Source organism: Manis javanica, chromosome 8 (genome assembly GCF_040802235.1).
Source record: "Manis javanica isolate MJ-LG chromosome 8, MJ_LKY, whole genome shotgun sequence".
NCBI classification, from domain to species: domain Eukaryota; kingdom Metazoa; phylum Chordata; class Mammalia; order Pholidota; family Manidae; genus Manis; species Manis javanica.
The window spans coordinates 84884260-84897657 of NC_133163.1; the positions used below are offsets into that span (position 1 = coordinate 84884260).

General features: G+C 39.2%; 1 protein-coding gene across 5 annotated transcripts in view; it reads left to right on the forward strand.

Annotated features, from left to right (window-relative positions):
* The window catches only part of FMN1 (formin 1), a 410926-nt gene that overhangs the window by 293129 nt on the left and 104399 nt on the right, over positions 1 to 13398 (forward strand). The window contains exon 18 of one of the 5 annotated variants that reach the window (XM_073211579.1): positions 1043 to 12767. The exons of the other annotated variants lie outside the window; for them this stretch is intronic. Within the exon in view, the coding sequence (XP_073067680.1) occupies positions 1043 to 1086 (44 nt within the window). The 3' untranslated portion in view covers positions 1087 to 12767. Of the gene's footprint in view, positions 1 to 1042; positions 12768 to 13398 lie in introns of those variants that run through there. 5 annotated transcript variants of the gene reach the window in all.

The following is a 13398-nucleotide window of genomic DNA, read 5'->3' on the forward strand; positions in this document are numbered from 1 at the left end:
CTATCTTGCTTTATGTATCACACATACACACACAGCCCTGTGTATCTGGTTTATGTGTATGAGTTTAATAATGATGGCAAGACTCATAGTAAACATTCTGTTTTAGTTTAATTTACATTTTTAATTATTCAAAATAAAATGCTGAGAGCCCTTTTTGGTTTTTTTAAAAGGTGAAAATATGTCTCTCTCAGGCAGGAATTTTCCTCTGGCATGTCTAGAGTCTTGTGTTTTCACTGTGGAGACATCTTCTTGTCCAAGAATATAAATACTTGCCTTGGAGCTTGTATAACTCCAATTGAAGAGCTCGATGGAGCATTTAGGAAGCGTGTTAATGTGGAAATGGAGCCCAGAGTGCCAAAATGAGAGCTTGAGGAAATGAAGAGCTTGAACCAGGAATATTTTTACACGAAGACATAAAATAAACATTTAAAAAATGTTTATTGTGAAAGAGTGCTCAGAAACCTAAGTCTTAGAAAACAGCTTGGAAATGGAAGAAAATGGAAAAGATCTGCTCCTAGTGCCAGGGAAAGCCATTTATTTTTACTTTGGACGTAAAACTTGCTTAAGTAAGAATAGTGGTTACAAGCAAATAGTTTTACCTTGTAAATTATTTTTAAAAGAACATGTGGATTTTTTTTCTCCCGTTGATGTGGTTAATAGCGTGAATTCAACCAAATGGATGCTTCATTCAGGAATGTGATGTGTGAACTTGTGGCCCTTTTTTTCCTTCTCCTAAAAATCTGGCAGCTGTATCCTCATCTGAGATGAGCTCTAGTCTCACTGTCATAAAGAAGAGTAAGCCATCGTGTAACAGGTTTCTGTCCCTCTCCAATAGCAGAATTAGGACCTGGGCCTGCCCTCAGGATGGCTGCCTGGTTGTGCTGACAGAGACAACCCATGCTTGCCCACTCCACGGCCGTCTCTGAAGGCCCAGGCCCTCTTGGCCCTTGACCCTTGTAAAGCCCTTAGTGTGCCCTCTTGTGTAGTTTTTGATCAGAAACCTGACTGTGTTTGTGCTTCCCTCTTCTGCCTTCTTTCCAAGGGCTTCCTCTTTTAGATGTCCTGGCTCAGCTATCCTCCTTTTGATGTCCTTCTGTGTTTGATGATAAATAACAAAGGGACAAGAAGAGCCAATCAGGAGGACAGCGGAGAAGCAGGGGTTCCCCCAAAGCTGCCCACTTCAGTGGACCTTATTTTCTTTAGGGAGATCCTAGGTGTTACTCCAGATCTCTCAGTACTTAACTGACACTTCCCTCAGTCAATTGTAAGGAATCACAAGAACTTCGGAAGCTGGCAGACCTGCCTTATGAAGGAAAATGTTGCTTCATTTGTTTTTCTTCTTTGTGTTGGACTTTTCACCAAAAGACGGGACATACGGCAAAGGCAAATGAGGAAACTGGGACTCCCCCGCATACACTGAATATTTAAACAAAAATGCCCTGCTAATCTTTAGAGATGCCAGTGTTTTTTAACACATGAAAGGTACCTAGTAAATATTTAAAGAAAATACAGACCGTTGGCTCTCTAATGAATTTCTTTTTCCTCAAAATACCATCTGGCAAGATGGCCAGAGTCACGGCGGTCTGTTTCATCTCCTGTCCCCCTTTAGGTTCCACCTCCTTTTCCATAAGGCCTTGGTGTGAGCCTATATTGAATGTTTAATTGAAGAGGACATAATTTTCACACATACAGCAAAGATTGGATGAGGCTTTGAGGTTTATTGTAGCCATTAAAATGTCATGGCTGCTGGCAAAACCCCAGAAAATGTCTAAAGCTAAACCAGATGTGATTAGGAAATTTCAAGAAGTCTCAGGCCCGTCCTCCAGGCAGCCATGGCCCTTTAGAAGAAAACTGTTTTTAATAGCATGAACCACACCTTAACGATAGGATGTGAATTACACTATGGTTGTTGATTATACAAATGTCCCTGATACAAGTAGACGTTGCCAACAAGCATCTTTTATGGAGCAAGAACTTTGAATCAGTGACAGCAGAGAATGGAGAGTAACAGTATCAACTACAGTTTATTCCATGATTGTTATCTATCAGGTGCTTTCCATATATCATCTCTTTTAATCCTTACCATAACCTATGAAGCAGATATTGTTACCTGTCGCTCACAAGATGGGGAAACGGAGTTCACGGTGCTCAAGAAAGCTGCCAAGTTACTTCCTGAGTGATGACCTAGCCACATTTTGAAACTGGTTATGACTACAGTGTGCACTCATTCCATACCCTGCCTCTGGCCCAGCTGTCTCCGTATCTGATCAGAGATCAAAACAGAAAGATAACATATTCAAGGCATAAATCCTCATGAAGACAAAAATGGCAGAGAATGCAGGCGCATTCAACACTCATACTCCTAGAACCACACATGGTGGGCCCTCAGATCAGATACAGTCAGAAAGGGTCTTACTTTGGGTTGGGGAGGGGGAGAAGGAGGGGGAAGACATATAGGAGAGGTGGGTTATAAAAGTGAATAGAAACAGTATTGCATAAGATTGAGAACTCAGGCTTTGGGATCAGTTATGTACTTTTTATTGGTTTGTGAAGCAAGATCTTGTAACAACCATAAAAAAGGATTCATTTTCTTACTTGTTTAATGGGACAAGTTTAGTACCTATGTCATAGGAGGTAATGATTGCATGGTCCCTACATAAGGAAAGCTTCAGTAAAGCAGGTTAGAGGTATATATACCTTCCACTGGCAGAAACACATCTGTGGAATCAGGCCTGTATTGTTGAGGGGCCAGTTGGCTGCGTTTGTGGAGAATCTGATTCCCAGAGCACTTGTGCTCACTTCTCTGCATCTGTCAAGACAGAACCAAATTCTTGGTGCTTGGGAATATGTTCCATATTTTGTTGACTGTTTTATATGCCTTAGACAATACTTTTAATTTACCTGACTCTGTGACATTAAAAGTAATAACTAGGAAAAAGCAAATAATAGGGGTAGTTGCTCCCTTATCCTTCAAACTTGTTTGCTGGCCAGAACTCTCAAACTATTCTTACCAACCCATGTGTGACATACAGAATAATAGCTCCCAAAGTTGTTCAAACCCTAACCCCTCGAATCTGTGAATATATTGCCTTCCATGGTAGAAGGACTTTGCCTATGTTGAGTTGGGGAGATTAGCCTGGACTATCTAAATGGACTTAATCTAATCACATGAATCTTTAAAATAAATCTTTAAAAGCTGAGAATTTCCCTGCTGTGGTCAGCAGGAGGTAGTACAGTAGAATGATCAGAGAGATGCAATGTTGCTGGCTTTGAAGATGGAGGAAGTGGGCAGGGAACCGACGTGGGCGGGAAGCCTCTAAAACTGGAGTAGGCAAGGAACATTCTCCGAGGGCCTCCAGAAGGGCATGCAGCTCTACCAACACCTTGATTTCAGCACAGTGAGACCCATGTCAGTCTTCTAACATACCAAGGCATATGGTAAACATTTGTATTGTTTTAAGCCACTTAAAAGTTGTGGTAATTCATTTTAGTAGCAATAGAACACAAACACACCATGCCCAGTATCTTTCCTGCTTGTGACATCAGTGCCCTCTAAAAAAAGAGTCTGTAGTCCATTCAGTCTGGAAATGCTCTAAACTGAAATCAAGTCACAGGGATTCACATGCACCTGATCTTATTAAAGGCTCTGGGAAGTCCTGCAATAACAAAACAGAACTATTTAACCCTGTTTACAGCAGCATTTCTCAACTAAAACATGAAACATTGGTTTTTTTTTTTCTTTTTTCACTGAACACTTAGAAATATGTTGCAGAACATGTGTTCTGTGAAATACAGCTTAAGAAATGATGTCTAAAATGATTACTACCAAATTTTTAATATAAAGAACACCGTTGCTAAATGGTTATTACAGGGTAACCTTAATACAAGGACCTGCAGTGAACAATTATGGTCTAATTCTCCCTGGCTACACTATCCTTACTGAATTTGCTACCCATGTGAACAAATACAGTGGGTCAAACCCTCTCTAATGTCTTTCCTGAAAGACAAAATGAGTTAACTTTAGTGTTACTCAAAACTACTGTAATGTCACCCATGCCCCCTACCCCATCCACATTTGTTTGACACGATTCTGTGATAGTATTTTTTTATGAAAAATTCATTCTGGCTATGAAAGTAGGGAAGATAATTAATTTCTCTGTTGGGAAATTAGGCAGGAAGTCTTCAGATAGGTGTTGAGAAGTTAGCGTATTCTGAGAAGTTTAAGTATAAAAATAAATTGCTCTTATTAGCTAACAATAGTTACTTAGTATCCCCTGTCATGAAGGGTGGGCTATCTAATCAGCTAGTTCTATACTAAATCTTGCCTTGAAAATGATGCATTATTAACCCCATTACTATATACATGAATTGAGAAAATGTAAGTTAACCCTCAGTGTAAGATACTCAAGCTTGTTTGAGAGTATTGGCTGAGTTGCAAGTTTGTGTGTGCGTGCATGTGTGTGTTTTAAGATAATTTTGATGATGTCCTTTCTTCTAAATATTTAAGACTATATATTTGAACATATCCTTTCTTTTGTACTATTTAGAAATATTTGGGAACACACACCGTTTGAAAATGCAAGTGTCTCTGTTTACTTTTTTGATGTGTTATCACTATATAAATGTTTATCCTAAAATGTTAACTCCTGTAAGTCTTCTCTAAATGAGATGCTATATGAAATCATAGTCCAGGCATTTGATAAATGTTAAAATCTTCATTCTAAGTTTGAATAGTAATATTTCTAAACTTACTTTATATTGAAGTACATCTGTCATATTTAGCCCAGAACCATCCACCTGAATGGATGTTTTATACAACACTACTACCTGAACATTCTACCTCAAAATGTAAATTACAGGAGAGTATACATACATACATGAAACAGTTCAAGAAAGAGAGGGGTTTTTTGTCATAGGTTTTTTTCTGTGTTTGTAGATTTTCTAAGCTGTAGTCAACAAGTCTCTCAGATGAAGATGGAAGATTGAATTCATTCATTTAGCTTCACTACTTTCTTAAGGCCCATCAAAAGAATTAACTCTCATGTTATTTAGAGGCATACAGTCAGTACCAAGATAATCAGCCAGAGGAAAAGGAATTAGGGAACCACACATCTGTACATATAGTAACAGGAAATGAGAACATTTTTACATGGTAGTGTCTTGTGGCTCTGGGCAGACTGGTGTAGAGGCAATAGTTTAACTATTTGAAGGAGCATATGTAAGGTTTACAATTAAAACTAGGTTAAAAAAACCTAAGTTATAGTCAACTCTCAATTGTTGGTAGGTAGATTAGTGAGGCTAAGGTTTAGCCATAGTTTTTAAAAAGTTAATTTTTTAACATTGATCACTCTAAGTTGGCTCTACTCTTTACATGTTGGAAAATCTTTTCTGTTTGAAACTACATGGTAAGCAATAGACTACCTGTTGTTTCTCATTTAAGGTGGAAACAATCCTCTCCTTTGCCATTTAGCTCACTTAACAAACAAATTAAGCCTCTGGGCAAGGACTTTGAAGACAGTGTTTCCGAAGTGTTATGTGTGTGTGAGGTGCGGTTTGAGGCTGAGCACTGATGGCATCAGGAAGAGAAGCTGACTGCAGGAGAACTGGTATCCCAAGATGGAGGGAGGAAGGAGGAGGGCCAGTTAGCAGAACTTGCACTGCATCTTTCCCTTGACTGCTTTTTTTTATTTTGATCTGGGGTTTTGTGCAGTATCCTTTCTCCCTCTTACTGCAGTTAACCAAGAGTTGGCTGTGAGAAGTAAGGAGAAATGCTAATGAATGTGTTGCTAATCTACAAATGGATATTCAAGCTTGTACCACCGGGGGTAGGGAGAAGGCTCCTGTCTTGACTCACCTCCGCTGTACAGTTCTTTCATGTGAGTGTGTCTCACCATCATCCTCTTGGACTGTCTTTCTTACAACCATGTTACCTCCTCCTTGGTCCCAAGTCAGTGCATCTATCCACCATTTGGATGATAGCATGGCCTGTGGCAGACAAAGTTACGCAGTACTGTTGAGCCCAAAACAGAGTTAAAGAAAGATGATTGTCTTGATATCATCTCATGAAGCAAAGGAAATGATTTAAAGGACTGTAATGGCCGTTCCTTTGAATTTGCAGTAGATCCTCTCAGGGCCTACTAAGTGGTGAGGGTAGGTGGCTGCAATGGAGCATTCTGCCCCAGTGCAAGCAATATAGGGGTTTCCTTAAGGTTGCCAGATTTATTAAATAAAATGCAAGAGGTCCAGTTTAATTTTCAATAAACAAGACTTACTTAGCATAAATGTGTCTCAAATACTGCACTGGACATACCTGTACTAAAAAATCTATTCATTGTCTGTCTCAAAGTCAGATGTAACCTGGTGTCCTGTCTTTTATCTGACATGTCTGTCAAGAATTTGAGAGCAATAATAATACCTACTAAAAGTTGGTTCGCTTCATATTACCACTATGCACTGGCAATTCTACACGATCTGTGATACAGCCCTCCTCCCTGCAAGGAAAGACAGCAGGCAGAGGTACAATAAATATGTTCAAGGGTACAGTGTGTGTCCATTTCAACCATCATTAATGGCAATAATTACCATTTAATGAACACTTACCTAAATGCCGGCACATTGGCTTACCTCATTTCTATTCCTTAAAGCTACTTTAAAATAAGTACTACCTGCATTTAATAGTAAAGATTTTCAAGTCACTTTGCTTCTAATGAGACAGCTGAGATCTGAAGCAGATTTATCTGATTACAAAGTTTATACCCTTTCTTCTACACCATGCTATTCTTTTACTGTTTGTAAAACCACCCCTCAAGCACTAACAATATGATCTAGACTGATAAAGCTACAGGAATAAGCCCCACTTCATTCTCTAGTTCATCTTCCAAAGGGACTACAGATAATAACTGTATTGAATGTAGGCCTTTTCTTGTCTACCCATAGCCACTCAACTAATCTATGTTGTAATCTCTATCCTCCTGTCTCCTGGCTGTTAATCTCTTGGTTTCTCAGACACGCTCACTCTTTCTGTCTCTCTGAAAGTTTCCTAGACTCTGTTTTATCCTTTCATAACCTGGAAGTTAAGCAAACTAGTCTCTTCCGGTTAGCCAGACGAACAGCAGAGTATGACAGGACTACCCCAGGCAACCTGCATGGTTTTGACTCCTTTGTCATCTCTTCCATTTGTGGAAATTACATGCAATGGGGTTCTGACAAAGAGGAAAAGGTAAGGGAACCTTCCAGGACTTATGAGGTCACGCAGCAGAGCAGACTCTTGCTTTGCTGTGCTCAGGGCCATCCCTGACTGCGGATAAGTGACTTCTACCACCTGGCATCATAAGTGAGTTTCTCTCCATAAGAGTATAAGTGTTCTTTAAGTGAGAAAGAAAAGAGAAAAACTCGATTGTTGTGAGAGTGAATATTTTCTTTAATTACTCACTTGAGCATGGTCCATAAGCAGTATGATTCTAGCAGGGAAAAAGATTTTGAGAAAATGTTTAGAGGACATCTGAGAAAAGATGGCCAATGGAATATTCATTTAGATTGAACACTCAGGTGGCATTTCAGTTCTCTTTGAAAATAACTAAAACAGTAGTAAAGAGAGTTCCTTAAAAGCATCAACTCAAGAGCACAGAATGGGAGAGAAAACCATTCACCACAAAATTTCTGAAGCTCGAAAAGTGGATGGACTTGTGATGACTAAATTTAGCAAACAAGAAGGCTAAATTCTAAACCAGGAGTGGAGAAAGGTGAGAAGCAATCCAATTTTTCTAATATTCATACACACCACAAATTCGTATATAAATGCATATACATACATACATAAACATCCATATATATTCATACACAAATAAATCAATGAAATCATTTAAGAAAAGTTCCCAAAATGATGGGCACAAGTTCCTAATTTTAAAAGGCCCCAGAGATTCCAGCACAATTAAATAAAAGAGATCACTATGATTGTTAGAACATATCAGAATACTCAGGACAAAAACAAAAGCTTCTAGAAGGGGATGGGATGGCAAGGTGGGGCATGGAAACAAAACACAATTAGGAAGCAGGGCAGCTTCAGACTTCTCAACCGCAACATCCAGAATCTCACATCCACCAAAATATTGATCAAATATGAGGGCAGAGTAAAAAATGTTTTCAGATATGTAAATTCTTTAAAAAAATCTATCTCCCTTGCAACCATCCTTGGGATGCTACTAGAGAATGTGCTTTACCATGAAAAAAAGATGTTGGTGACAGGAAATAAAAGAATCCAATGAAGAGAGGAGGTGAAGAGATGCTCCAGGATAGATAGCCTAGGATCATAACCAAACATGGAAAGCTGACATTCAGATTAGACTGTGTCAAAAAAAATAATGGAGAAGAATCTTGAGCAATATGCAATTAATGCATCTGATGTATCTGAATGTTTTGAAAAGATTTAAACAACAAACAACAAGTTTGGAGTTAGTGATAAATACATAGAAATCAAAGCAAATCAGAAAAAAAGTTATTCATGGTGAGGGTGAGGTAGTTTGGGGAGAATGTTTAGGAAAGGTGAATTTAATCAGAATCTGCAGATATCAGCTGGGACTGGAAGTTGTTTTTGCAAAGTCATTATAATGTCAACACTGAATACTAGTCTAACCAACTCACAGTGGTGCTCTACTGGGCCAGGGCTCATGTAGTAGGTGTAGTAGAGGAAAAAGAGTCACATCATTTACACTGCAATAGATGCTTGCTGTAGAGGCATGCAGTTAAGTGCTGCAAGAATCAGGTAAAGTTGGTGTGTTTGCCTCTGGGGAAGAAGAACTGTGTGAAATTGGTGGGATGGAAACTGGGAACTGCTTTTTGTAGGGTGTATGGAGTGGGTATGTTTATTCTTTTAACTATGTGCATGTGTAACTTTGATAATCATACAAAAAAATAAGAAATAACCAAGTATTTGTAAGTGATAACTTTCTATGGCAGAAGCTGGTGTTTTGAAAGCAGTACTGGCCTGGGATTTAGGAGATGCAGTTTTAAAATTTAGTTCTGCATCTTACTAACCATGATAAGACCTAAGACTCTGGTAAGTCACTCAACCTCCTCTGTGGGCCTCAGCTGAAAACATGCAGCTGATCATCCTACCCTGCCCAACTCAGGGATATTGGAAAAGTCAGATGAGCAGATATATTTGAGGAAGTACTTTGGAAGGTGGGGAAGGTTTTGTTTAAACTCACTCAGAAGCCCTGTAGTTGCTCGTTGCATATTGGTGCAGCCTAGTAGGGAGAACAGGAATTGATCCATTAGGACAAGTCTAGCTAATTTATCACCATTTAGGAAACTCCAGAAGACACGACTTGAATGATTATTGACCATGCCTAATTTATTAGCTCTTTCCTCCTCTGCAGCCCATTTGTCCGCAGCAGTAGCTTGCTAAGTCTGAACTCTGGTAAGGGACTGGATACATTAGCCAGACTGCGTTGCCATGGTTTTAAAAATATTTAGTTCTGCAAGCAAAGTTTTAGAAATAATAAAAACTTTGATATGATTTATTTTTGTAAAGTGATTTCAGCAAAACAGTCCTAAGGAACTGGAGTAAGTATTTCAGAAAGGCAGTGGGTGTAAAATGTTGATCAGCATGGTGACTTTTGATGCAAAGCATTCAATTAAGAGCAGCATGGTGGGTAAAGGTCACACATTTCCCAAATGGAATGCCTTTAAAGACAAGTTGTACAGAAAAGAGAGAGGATATGGAAACTGAAACCTGATTCATCCGTTTAATTAATGGAAGAAGTTTGCACTTTCCTTTGAAGCCATGACTGTGACATCTCTAGGTGGAAAGGGTGAGTGAGTTACGTTGTCCGGGTTTCCTTCTCTCAGTTTTCACTCTATTCCTACCTTTGATTTATAAATTGATAAGGTAGAATTTTTTTTAATTTGACAAGGAACATGAAATATTGAAATAAAATCTGTCATGGAAAAGTCTGAGTCACAAGTCCTGAATTCAAATCCTTGCTTCACAAGCTGGGTGATCCAGAGCAGGTGGTTTTATCCTTCCACATCTCAGTTATCCTTGTGTAAAAAGGTGTTTTCACTGCCTACCTGCCTCACTGTTAGAGAGGAGTAGCCAGGATCATATGAAGGAAATCCCTTTGCAGAGTATAAGCAAAATGGATAATATTTATCCCTGGTTCCCTTTGTACCCTCATATCCAGCATCCAGTCCATGAGCAAATCCTGTTGGCTCTTCCTTTAAAACATGCTTGAATCAGTCTGTTGTACTCCACATCTGCACTGCATTTCTAGTCCAAACCACCACCTCCTCTCAACCTCAGCTGTAACAGCCATTCCTAACAGGTCTCCCTGCTTCCTCTCTTGCCTGCTCTTCCATCCAGTCCCAGCACACCAGACAGGTCAGCTACTTTGTTGTCTCATGTTCTTTGTTCTTGGAATAAAATCAACCTCAAAACCTGTAGCCCTGCCTTACAAGATTCTACATGACTTGACTACTACCTTTCCTGTCTCATCTCATGCCACTCCATCCCCTCCTGCCCACCCACCTCCACCCACAGGGGCCTTCTTTGTCTTCCAACCCCAGTGAGCTTGTTTCTGCTTTAGGATCTTTTGCAGCTTCTGTTCCGTCTGCCTAGAAAGCCCTTCTTCTAGATGATTCCATGCCTTGGGCCTTCCCTGACGAGCTAAACCAGAGCAGCCACATTGACTAGTCACTTTCTCTTATAACCCCCAACTTTGATATTGCTATTATTTTCTCTTTATTTGTAAATTTTCCCTCATGCACCTCCTCCCTGAAAGGAGGAATCTAATGAGCTTTTTTAGTGTTTATGTCTACTGTGTTGGTCAGAACCACTTGCCACATAGTTGTTCAATATTTGTTGAGTGGGTGAATAAATGAGCCAATGAATAAATGATAGAAAAGACCCAATTTAAGATAATTGCTGACCTTGCTATTACAGAGAAATCAGATTATTTCCTTGTGGGCAAAAATGTCAAATGAGCATAAACAGATAGAAGCTTTAGGGAGACAGATTTAGATGATTTTGAAAGTATATTCCAACTCTGAGTTTCTCAGATGATTATTACTATGCTAGTTCAGGGAAATAGACTTAGTTAATTAGAACAGCTAAAAGTCCCTGGACTTCTGACCGTTTACAGGATATACAAGCAACTGTAACATTATATCAGGTCTGGATCTCAGGTATTCTCTTTCTAAATGGCTCTCAAGGATTTGCTCATAAATTAATCCATGCCTCAAAATTTCTAGCATTGGTACCATCTAGCCATTACTCTCTAAAGTAATCTTTAGAGAGTAGAACTCTAATCCTGCATGGTTGTTAAGGGAAAAAGCTGGCCCAGATCAGGAATCATAGAAAATGATACTTGCATCCCTTAGCTTTTCATTTAAAACAAGTTAAATATAGCATCATTTGTCTGTCAGTGCAAGATTGACGCCTTTGCTTGAATTATAGATCTGTTGTATGGAGGTTTGTGGACCTCCCTTATGAGTTTCACATTTGTAATAGATTGCCTGAGATTTCTCTTTTGTATTTTTAAACTGAAGTCATGGCCCTTGCAAAGGACACCACAATCTTATTAGGTATTTATCTTTCTCAGTCTTTTAAAACTGTCTTGCCCATACCTTTTTAGAAATGAAATTTTTATTGTTGGTTTGGAATAATTTTAGATTTACAGAAAAGTTGTGGAGATAGTATTGGGAGTTCTCATATAGCCCTTATCCGGTTCCCTCATTGCTATTGTTATCTGAACATCTTACATTGTGACGTATGCATCAAAACTAAGACTCTGGCATTGATAAGTTTCTGTTAACTAAACTCTAGTATTTATTTGGATTTCACCAATTTTTCCAGTAATTTCTTCTTTGTTCTAGTATCCAACCCTGAATACTACATGTGTGGCCATGTCTCTCCAGTCTCCACTTGTCTCTCACACCTATATATATATATATAATTTTTTTACATTGATTTATTTTATTATTTTATTTTTTAAATTAAGGTATCATTGATATACAATCTTATGAAGGTTTCACATGAACAACACTGTGGTTTCAACATTCACCCATATTATCAAGCCCCCCCCCCCACTACAACCCCACTGCAATCACTGTCTATCAATGTAGTAAGATGCTGTAGAGTCACTACTTGTCTTCTCTGTGCTATATTGCCTTCCCTGTGACTTACCTATATTGTGATTACTAATTATAGTCCCACATCTATATTTAACAATGATATATTTTAGCTTCTTCCACTAAGTTTATAGAAGTAGTACTATTCACAGTCCTATTGCTGCAGTTTACCACCAAGTAATTAAATTATGTAAGTACAATAAAAAAGAACAACTGGTACAAACAGGTTTAGAAACAACAAAACTGTTCTTATATTCTACTCAGTAGTGGGAAGAATTGCCCAGGGAAACTGGAGAATAGCCTCTGGCTCCAGGCTTTTAGCATGGTGTAAGAACTGGCTAGAAGGATCTGGCTAGTATTGATCTGGCAAGTCCATGAAGGGAGTGCATTTACATTTCCCACTTGAAAAAAGAAAAATATATTAATGTAGTTAAAACAGTAACACCTTACCTGTGTATAGCACTTCATCCTTTAAGTGGGTAGGGTAGGCCTACGTAGTGGAGAAAACAGGTCTCCAAAATAAGCAAGATGGCCGAGATCACCCAACCAAGCTCAGAACTTGGGCCAAGCCAAGGCTCATGCTGTGTTTCCTTAAGCTTGTATCTGGTAAAAATATTTTCTTCAGGAAAATAGATTTGCAAGGGGGGGGGGGGGCTCGGGTTGTGAATATCAAATATTTTCCCTCCCAAATAAATTGTGTATCTTGGACCCTGTGGAAGATTCACAATCCACAAATGGTTTTTTCTCATGTCAGATAACCAAATGAGTGAAGTTAGAGGGAGACCTCTTTGGCCCCAGCAAAGGGGAGTGGAGTTTTTGCCTATATCTGTCTCTCTCCCAGATTTCTTGGCCTCAGTGTGGTTCTTACATGGATAAATGTCATGGACTATGACTCTGCTTTTTAGGTACCCATGGAAAGGTCAGCAACCCACCTGGGAATGGCAGCCCTGGTTCAGGGCTCCTCTGTGACACCTAATGACCTGACCTCCCCTGGCCTTCTGTTCCTCCATTTAAAATGAAGGGATTCCTGTGGTGGCACTTAGTGATTTTTGGCTTGTTCTTTACCTTCTGCAACTCACTTTCATAGGTATTCCACATTGTTTCCAGAACTTACCTGTAGACAGGTGGGGTAGGAGGCAGGATAACACAAGGCAGCAGGTCTGACTTTCCTGGGGCCAGATTCTGACTCAGCTACTTCATATCTGAATGATTTTACTCAGCCTCACCGAAGAAAAGGAATACTAGCAGGACTGTGCTTAAAGGGTTCTC